Source organism: Ostrea edulis, chromosome 2 (genome assembly GCF_947568905.1).
Source record: "Ostrea edulis chromosome 2, xbOstEdul1.1, whole genome shotgun sequence".
Classification (NCBI taxonomy): domain Eukaryota; kingdom Metazoa; phylum Mollusca; class Bivalvia; order Ostreida; family Ostreidae; genus Ostrea; species Ostrea edulis.
The window spans coordinates 105,691,347-105,702,015 of record NC_079165.1 but is presented as its reverse complement, the minus strand read 5'-3'; the positions used below and the strand labels follow the sequence as shown (position 1 = coordinate 105,702,015).

The 10,669-nt window shown below is 34.6% G+C and overlaps 1 protein-coding gene across 2 annotated transcripts in view; it reads right to left on the bottom strand.

Annotated features, from left to right (window-relative positions):
- Positions 1-1,670: 1,670 nt before the first annotated feature.
- The window catches only part of LOC125681099 (adenylate cyclase type 9-like), a 44,607-nt gene continuing 35,608 nt past the window's right edge, over positions 1,671-10,669 (bottom strand). For both annotated transcript variants that reach the window (XM_048921024.2, XM_048921025.2), the window contains one exon: positions 1,671-6,873. In XM_048921024.2, the coding sequence (XP_048776981.2) occupies positions 5,231-6,873 (1,643 nt within the window). In that variant the 3' untranslated portion in view covers positions 1,671-5,230. The remainder of the gene's footprint in view (positions 6,874-10,669) is intronic.

Sequence of the window (10,669 nt, the reverse complement as noted above, 5' to 3'; positions counted from 1 at the left end):
GGTTGTTTATGGGTGTGTCATGTACTGAGCTGTCAAGGAGTTGTGTCTGGTCATGTTCAAGATTATTTGCCACCCTCATCATATCAGTTTCCTTCCATATCTAAATTCTTTGCTGCTAATCTTTTATAAATTGGCTTGCATTAGTTACCTTCCTTTTCCTGAAAATCAATCATAGTCATGAAAGGTGAAGATAATGAACAGAGATCAATCTCACATCTCCAACATGGAATACAAAATAAAGAGTTGGGCAAACATGCACCCCTGGACATATCAGAGGTGGGACCAGGTGCCTAGGAGGAGTAAGCATCCCCTGTCGACCGGTCGGTACACATCCATCGTGTATGGGAGCGCCAAATTAACATAAACTCAAATCATTGAAGATATCGCGCAACAATTTAATTAAAGATCTCTTCAAATAATTAATGATATCTTCAATTCTGAATTATTGCGCGCATTAAATGAATTGATGATAGCATTAATTCTTCTGCTGAATTGATGCACGCTTTAATTGAATTAATGATCTCTTCAAATGAATTAATGATATCAACAATTGAATTGATGCGCGCTACAATTCAATTGAAGAGAGCAATAATTGATATAATGTGTGCATTAATTGAATTATTGCTCTCTTCAATTGAATTAATGATATCTTTAATTCATTTGAAGAGAGCAATAATTCTTTTAGAGAGAGCAACTAAATAATTAAAGATATCTTCAATTCAACATATCCACAATTGAATTAATGATCTCTTTAATTGAATTGTTGCTCTCTTTAAAAGAATTGATGCGCGCATTAATTCCTTATACAAAAGCATTGTAAATAATTAAAGATATCTTCAATTGAATTAAAGAGATCATCAAATTATTTATACCGAGCTTTAAATCAATTATTGTAAGAAATATTTCTACAAAATTAATGCTCTCATCAATTGAATTGAAGAGAGCAATAATTGAATTAATGCGCACATCAAATCTATCATTGCTCTCATTAATTCAATTGATGCTCTCATCAATTGAATTGAAGAGAGCAATAATTGAATTAATGCGCGCATTAAATCAATTATTGCTCTCATTAATTCAATTGATGCGTGCATTAATTCAATTGATGAGAGCAATAATTGAATTGAAGCGCGCATTAATTCATTTGATGAGAGCAATAATTGATTTAATGCGTGCATTAATTCAATTAAAGAGAGCAATAATTGAATTGATGATATCTTCAAATAATTGAAGATATCTTCAATTATTTGAGTTTATGTTAATTTGGCGCTCCATAATCGTGAGCCCTATGTCTTGATCCAGTATACGGAGTAATCTGTAATCAAAATCAGTGTGCCATATCACACATTGTGAATCAGCTCATTGGATGAATAGGGCGTGTTCTGGTTTCCTCCCTAGTAAACATATATATCTTTTTCAAAAAAAATCTGGGTTGTGTGTCTTCAAGAGTAAAGACGAATTAAGGAGGAAGGAATGTAGTAGATAGGGCTATAAAACAGGTGTGGCCCATCAAAAACCGAATTCCCTATGGACTCTTTGCACTAAAGTTTGGCTGAAAATGAATGGGTGGTTTTTTATTGAAGGAGTCAAACAGATTACAAACTGACTTCATCCAAAAAGCTCACTTGGGCTTCAAGATTAGATGAGTCAACAATAAAACAAAATTCTTGTACATTTTAAAAATTTATTCTAAAGCCTATCAGAAGCATAACAATATAAAATCTACATTGTGTGATGTCACTTCAAACATGTGCTGTTATGAGACTACAGATTAAAATCTCAACCCTTCATAAAATTGTTCCTTTTTCTGCTGGAATATATCAAGTAATGCTGTTTTGTACAAAATTTGTAGAGTGAAAATTGTCTAATCTGGACATATTTGGTGCAAGGAAAAATTTTCAAATTAGACTAAATCCAGTATATTCAATGTAATTCAAATTTTGGTGCCAAAATATGTGTGATTTAAATAAGATTTTGGAAAGCAGAGTTTCCAGATTGGACAATTTTAATGAAGTTATATCAAATCTCCACTCAGCTTACATTTGCTGTTTCAGGTTACACATTTCTCCCCAAAGTTACCAGGAAATAAAATTAAGTACACATGTATATATACATTTCAGTTGTTTTACACTTTGTAGTTAAATCCTTGGCATATACACATCTATTATGTTGAAAATAACTTAAAAATTATCTAATAGCCAGCAGTAAAATTCAGGATACATTTAAATCTTACTACCGAGTACTGCGATATCACAAACACTGTTTATATTAAACCAGTTCGATCTCCTCCAAAGCATTCTCTAACACAATACTAGTAAATAAATTAAACATGAATTTCTTTATTAACAGAGATATTTTGTCCAACAAAAGTAACACTTGACAACAGCTAAAGTCCAATCTCTCCATTCTCATCCCTATATCTCTCCTATAGATTGGATCTGTAATAAAACTGGTTCCCGGTAATATCTACACAGTGTGACTAGAATGGTATCAGCATGTATTACAAACTTACAGAGGATAAACCTAGTCTGTATACCGTTTGGTTGCCATCGGCCATGTGACTAATACAATTTACAACAGAAAGGAACAACACCAATAAACTTGAAATAACACAGTTCTGTCATATGACGAAGTAGCTTTACTTTTTTAGTTGGTGTTTGAAATAATTTCACAGGAACTTTGTACTTTTTTAGTTGGTGTTTGAAATAATTTCACAGGAACTTTGTACTTTTTTAGTTGGTGTTTGAAATAATTTCACAGGAATTTTGACTGGATAAGTTCTTATTTATCTCCTAGCAATTTTGTTCATTTCTTACATAAAAACCAAAATAAACAATATAAGTATCCTACATTGTATAATGTGCTTAAACATCCTTCATCAGAATTAGTCCAAGCACATATTAAACCCTGGTATACTGTAGATGAAATGTTACAGAATTTTATAACAAAACCCTAGTATATTGTTGATGAAATGTTACAGAATTCTATAACACCAGCACACAGCACCTATCACTGTATTTTCAGCTCTATATCTATCTTATATATCAATTTAATGTACAGTGTACTACCACACTATGGATCTTCATTTATCAATCTCTACTGCCATGTTTTTATCAGCAAATACAGTCATTGCCATGTTTCATATCAGCAAATATAGCCTCTCAATGACTTCTCCATCAATCAAAAATTGTTTTGTGTAACACTTATATGCCCTCGAGTTTGATGACGTTCAAATGTGGATAATTTGACCTTCATGAATGATCCTAATTTGTCATATAGCTCTCAGTTTCTTCTACATATCATTGTTCAAATGCTATGACCAAAGGTTAAAGGTACAGTGCTGAGACAGAAATAAGAACCACAAACACCCCCCCCCCCCAAGTTTGGGGGGAGGGGAGCATAAAATTGTAAATTTATGTTAAAACAAAGCAGTAACAAGTAGAGCTGATTCCAATACTGAATAATTCTTATATCTAGTTTTCTAATTTAGAAAACTACACTGTATGACAGCAACAGCAGATGTGAATTATTTCTAAATTCTAGAATATAAAATGAAACGTGAATTATTTCTAAATTCCAGAATATAAAATGAAACTAAGTCAATTGAGGACACTTTCAAAAAATATAAATATTATTAGACATTGAGATATTTACAAGCAAAATCCATAAATCAAAATAGTGGTCCCATGTAACCTGTTCAAACTAGTGACATAGGATATATTTTCCTCACAGCAAACCAAGAATTAGGATATGTTGATGTTGAAGCTCAGGCAAGACAGTTCTATGGCAACAGATGAAAGATGAATAAAACAGACAATTAATTATCTTACTACAGGAATTCTACGAGAGCAATATTCCACAATGGGAAGATTTCAGTTCAAAGCATGTTTAAGAATTAGTTGAAAGTATTATGCACTTGCACTAAATGCTATTTTTTTTTTTTAATCTTTTATAATGTTAATGAGATTCATCCCATGTGATGGAAAATGTACACTGCCCATCTGATTTTAACAAAAATAAACACAGAATTTTAATATATGTACTTTCCCACTGATTTTAACTAACAAAAAAGCAGTTTTAAAAATGTGTGCTTCCCCACTGATTTTAATAAAAATAAGCACAACATTTCTAAACTGTGCACTTCCCCACTGATTTTATCAAAAATCAGCTCAAAATTAAAAAAAAAAAAAAATATTCAGCAGACAATTTCAAATAAAACGTACTACAATATATAAAGTGGTTTTGGTATGTTGATAAGGCTCTTGGGTTTAGTGGTCAGAATCTGACATAAATATATCTGAATAAATGGTTTTTCTAGTGTTATATCGTATAGTGAATGCAAGTATTTTCCTCCAGAAAAAATATATATGGAATATGTACTATAATGGTTTTGAAGGCTGGACTACATATTTCAGTTTTGAAACAGTTAGTTTGGTTTATGAAATCTTCTAATAGGTTTAAAATACAACATAATACAATACACATTAATAAAATAGCAAATCTTTATAGAATAAAAACACATGGCTCCTAAATTGATTAAGTGGTCATTAGTTCACATGGCAATACAACCCAGCAAAAAAAAACAAACTTTAATCAGACCAGATAAAGCAGAAAAAATTTCACTAGAACATCAGATTACAACAGCATAACATATTTTGAAAATACCCCAAACCCCCAGCTACAACAAGTAGCCAAGAACAGACTTCTTCAATTTCTGTACCATATTCCTAAAAATGATTCTCATACATAGAAGTCAAATGTGGGGAAAAGATTAATCTTTAAAATGATTTATATCAAAATTTTTGAAAACGATATTCAACATCATGTCTTCCAATTCTTAAATGCATCAATATTGATCTGTCTCAGTAAAATTCACTTTACTTGAGAAGGTCGGATAAAGTTTCAATCTATTAAGTAAACATAATATGGTAAGGGTTGCCACAACTTCATAACAATTTGTTCATGGAGATCAACCAGCTATCTACCCGTAGAAAATTCTGCCAAATGTTGAAATGACAGATTCTGGAAATTCTTTCAATATCAAAAGCTTTTATCATAAATATTTATCAATATATTAAAAATGAAACGCTTTCATTTGAGTTCAGTGGTACCTCTTGCACTGATTGCTAAAACCTGCATATATACACAATTCTCATCAAAATAAAGAGAAACTACATCGTCCAACAGAATTATTGAAACTCTGTAGTAAACACCAATGCCTTTGTAATGCCTATTCCCAATGGGCATCATCTTTCTTGCCTTTCAAAAGGTAAGTCTTCATATCTCCCTTTCCTTTGACTTGAATGGTTCCTCTATATTCAAACTCAAACATCTCCTCTAGAAGCTGGAGGGAGGCCTCTGGGACCTGGATTCTGTCCTTCACCCCTGTGGAGTACATACGGCTGGAGATGTTAACCGTGTCTCCCCAGATATCGTACAACAGTTTGGTTGTTCCTATGACACCAGCTGTGACTTCACCATGATTGTACCCTATGTTGAGAATGAAGTCAAAGTTAAACAAACTCTCATTGAATCTTTTCACTACCTCCTGCATCTCTATGGAGAACTCCAAGAGAGCAAAGAGATGGGCGTGAGGGTGCTTGTTTTCCATCCTAGATTGTGTGTTGAGGCCTGAGGCTGCCATGAAGGTGCTAGTGATAGTCTTTATTTTTTCCACATCCTTGAATCTATATTGATTGAGCAAGTCTTCATAGTCACTTACTAGTTCATTTAAAACTCTCAGATATTCCCTCCCACCTTCATAAGACTCATCATAGAACTCATTAAAATTCACAATGGCAGCAAAAATTACGCCAACGTCTTTGTGGTTCTTGGAGTACTGACAGTTCTCTCCTTTTAGCTGTTCAGAGACATGCTTTGGGATGATGTTGTGTAAGAGCCAATCAGCTTGCTCTTTGTTCAGTTGCATTTGCTGTTTATTGGCTGAAGCCTGTGTGTCTCCATGGTAAGACAACCTGTAGCTGATTTCAAATTCTCTGTTCAGAAAGAAAACCAGAATCAGCAAAATAATGATGTCTAAAATGATCTCAAACTGTAGAGGATGGCTTCCAGAAAACAGTGGGGGCACCTGCGTGGCACCTGCAGCCAAGGTGGTAACCATAGTGGTGATACTAATATCTGTTGTGTTGGAGTAACCAAAACTACCATTAATTATTGGATTCATTTCTGGTGTGCTTTCGAAAATGCAGAGCTGAACGTACAACAAGACGAGTATAACAATCCCTGCAAGTGAAGCCACAATGGACTTGACCCAAGAACTAATCATAGTAAAGTTACAATAGTGCAGAATAGCCATTACTATGCAGTAGCAGAAGAAATGATCTTGTGAAAATCTGTTGACTGCAATCTCACAGGACAGGTTTGAATAGATAGCCACCACTGGGATACTGGTGACCACTGCTCCGGTCAGGTTCCTGAAGAACCATCCCGACATCAGATGTGTACAGCTGTGACAGACATCTCCCTTTTTCTCCTGGTATTTGACATCAGTGAATGCTTGGACCAAACACAGCACCTCCAATATAAAGGAAATCAAGAAGACTAGAATCCAGGGGATCTGTCTCTCGAAGATCAGAAAGCAGCATAACGAGGTGATGAAAAAGACGATGAAGGAGACGATGATCTCCAGCAGAGCCTGGTATCGGGGGGAGGACACTGTGTGCTGGTTCTGGGTGTCCTCAAGGTAGTGGTCACGGTAATCTGTCTCCATCCCAGGGATGCTGAAGGCCAGAGTGAGGACATTGATGGGAGGCTTGTAGAAAAACTCCTGGTTGGTGCTGTCCTCATTAATCAGCTTAATGATCTGTTTGTCATTCATATATTTTCCATGTTCACTGTCTCTGGTCTCCTCTTCTATAAATAAAGAAAAAAAAAACCATGAAATGAAATAATAACAAACAGAATAAATACTTGTAATTATCTTGACTGACCGTTCACGTTCACAGCGTACAGATATATTCAAGTGCTGTGTGTGCTAATTTTCAATATACAGGGAAACCAGTCTTTCTAAGGTCACTGATGTATGTTTGTTTTTATAATACTTAAACACATCTCAAACTGATGTAAATACAGTAGGCGCATAGGCCACATTGCTCACCTGAGTCACCTTGGCCCATATCTAAAGATTTTCCTCATATATTCACCAGTAAAAATTTGATCCCTATTGTGGCTCCAACCTACCCCTGGGGGTCAAGGTTTTTACAAACTTAATCTCCACTATGTCAGGAAGCTTTCATGTAAATTTTAGCTCTTCTGGCCCAGTGGTTCTTGAGAATAAGATTTTCAAATGACCCCATCCTATTTTTGCTCAGGTGAGCTAAAAATGTTGAAACCGAAGTGTGGTGGAAATGTAGGTTGTGCAAAATTACTTTGTCCACTACTTGCCTAAAATTTTCTGTGAATCTCAAGTATTAATAAATTTGGCACACAACAGATTGATTGTATATTGTTTGAAAGTTCCTCTCGAGAATTTTTCACTCATGTGGAAACGTCACCATTGCTGGTGAAGGGCTGCAAAATTTTGGCCTTTGTTCAGCACTTACAGCATTTGAGCAGGGAGGGATCTTTATCGTGCCACACCTGCTGTGACACGGGGCCTCGGTCTGAAGGACTGCCCCATTTAGTCACCTCTTACAACAAGAAAGGGGTACTGAGGACCTATTCTAACCCGGATACATCAGAAATTTACTAACAATCCTAATGATAATCCTAAATCCTTTCTTTTATCTTAAAATCAATTCCACAATTTCTTTGATCTACAGTAGGATACTATATGGAAAATGTAACACAAGTTCTTTTTTTTAATCAAAATTGTGGATGATCATTCCAATGTGTTATTTACCTTTACCTTGTACCTTAAGGAGAAGGCTTATATAATAAAGGCACTGCCTGGGGCCTAATCCTTATTATGTTATACTTAATAAAATACTGTTTAAATAAAATGTGTTGACATTTTTTGTTTGTTTTAGTAATTTAAAGGGCAAATGTGATGGTTCTAAATAATATACAATCATATCAATCTTGTTTCTACAAAACCAAATCACCAGGTCTGTTTAGGAGTTAGCATATTTTGATAGTTCCTGGTTGTGCTAAGTAAAAATGGAAAGTCATTTTGTATATATTACAGAAGGTTGTATATATAAACATAATTGTACACATGGACATTGCAAAGATGGGAGAAAAATCATTGGACCAATCAGAAATCGAATCTTGAACCTTTGCAATACCAGTTGGGTGATCTGACCACTGAGCTAATCAGGTCAATTACAAAGCATACTAATCTCACTACAATATAAACCAGGTCAATTTAAACCTATTTTGGAAATCATACAAGAACTCTTCATATTGAGGAGATAGATTATATAGATTGTTAGTTTTACAAAATAAGGCAGAAACATTGCATGTGACATTAAAAAGGGGGCCAGGATCCTAAATAACTATAAGCCAGGAAAAATAAGTCTGTATGTTTTGAGTTAAAAATTAGCACTTGGTAAAGCCTGTACATTCCAAAACCATTAAAAATGTTTAGATGTTTTCCGCCACACTCAACAATTTTTCAGTTATCTGGTGGCACCCAGTTTTTATTGGTGGAAGAGAGAACCCAGATACAATGTACCTGGGAAGAGACCACCGACCTTCCAAAAGTAAACTGGGAAACTTTCTCACTTACCGGCGCGAGCGGGATTCGAACCCGTGCTGACCAGAGGTGAGAGGCCGTGTGAATTTGAGTGCGATGCTCTAACCACTCGGCCACAGAGGCAAAATGTTATAATTTTTCTACAATACCGATAAGTGAATAAATGAATAAAAATAGCAATAATTCATCTATTTATCTGTCTTAATGATACAAGTTTTACCTGCTTATCATGCCAACAAAATATGACATATTTTTTATTCCTAAAAAATGGGAATAATGGAAACTATACTCTAGTACTCTTTGTGGATGAGCTACATTTGGGCACACACACAGGCACTTGCCGTTTTAAATATCTATAATAAAAAAAATTGTCTTCCTGTAAACACATAATATTCATGTGAATATTATGTTTACATTAAGACAATTTTTTTATTATAGATATTTAAAACGTCGAGTGCCTGTGGCCACACTCTACATGAATGTCTAAATGTGTGGACTCTAAGCTAATATATGAGATGTATGTCCCATACATATTACTACAGGTAAACAAAGGTACTGCTAACAAACCTTATTGATTTTTGTCATAAATCAAATAAATGCACCATATGTGTGTGTATTTTCTTCAGTTATGAATCATGTGGGTCATACAGTCACACCACTCTCTCGTACTTACATTTGTAACATTGAACACTAAAGTAGGGTCTGGTGTCATTATATAACAAGAGGCCCATGGGCCTTAATGGTCACCTGAGTATCATAGCCCACACAGGGAGTCTCATATTTGCATACAAGCTTCAATATGAAATCTTTTGTGCACATGCTTATGATTTTTCAAAATGCATACAATTCCTATTCAATTACAAAAGAAGGAAAAATGGAAGTTTGAAGCATATAAATCATTTTAACATTACCTAATTTTTAAAAAATACATTTTTATTATGTGGCCATACTGGCTTGGCCCTACCTTAGAGCCTAAATCCCTGACCCAGGAGCCACGAATTTCACAATTTAGGTAGAGAGATTCATGGACATCATAATCATGCATTTAGATTTTCTCAAATATATATGGGAGTAGAGAAAATTTTCTAAGATTTAATACATTTTCAATATATGCATGGTCATATTGGCCCCACCCTAAGGCCTGAACCCTTGACTCAGGGGCCTTGAATTTCGAAATTTTGATAGAGGGCTTCGTGGACATCATAACCATGCATGCATTTAGTTTTTCTCCCATGTGTGGGAGTAGAAAAGAGGATTTTTTAAAGTATGGCTGTTTTTAGCATATTTGGCCCCACCCATAAGGCCCCAGGGGTGGTAAAGTAATAAATTTCACAATTTTATATTTTCCTCTTATCCTAGAGATACTTCAAATAAAAAGTTATAACAATACGCCAGTTTCGAGATTAGAGCTCTCCTGTGTAGGAGGTGTATTTAGTGGAACTTTGAATACTTAGGTGGGACAGAGTGGTACCACAGTCAATGAGAAAGACGATAAAATGTATAAGAAATGACTTCTTTTTAAATACTTGATGTAAGAAATATAAAATACTGTCAAAAGAAATGTTTTACTAAAGTAGAAACATAAATACAATGCAATATTTCCAAGCAATGTCCTGGATATGATAGGTAGGAGCAACAAAATAACGTGATATAATAAGAATCCTAAGTATTTAATTACTTCTTGAATACTTATCATTTACTTAGTTTGTGTATCAGTCGAAAATGGGTGATAAAACTGCATATGATAAACTTACTGAGCAGATTAACTAATTCAGTGATGAATATCTGTCCCACTCCCGCGTGTAAACAAGTTGTTTTGCACCTTACTAAGTACGAGAGTTCATCAAAGGGAAATAACTCGGACGCATCTCGAAACCAGCGTATTGGCCTTGTACTAGTTTTCAAAAAGAAGTTAAAAATGTAAAATCAATGGCAATAGGTCACCTGAGTGACTCAGGTGACCTAAAAACTTCCAAAAAAATCTATGTAGTAGAAGAATGCCAAAAATAAACA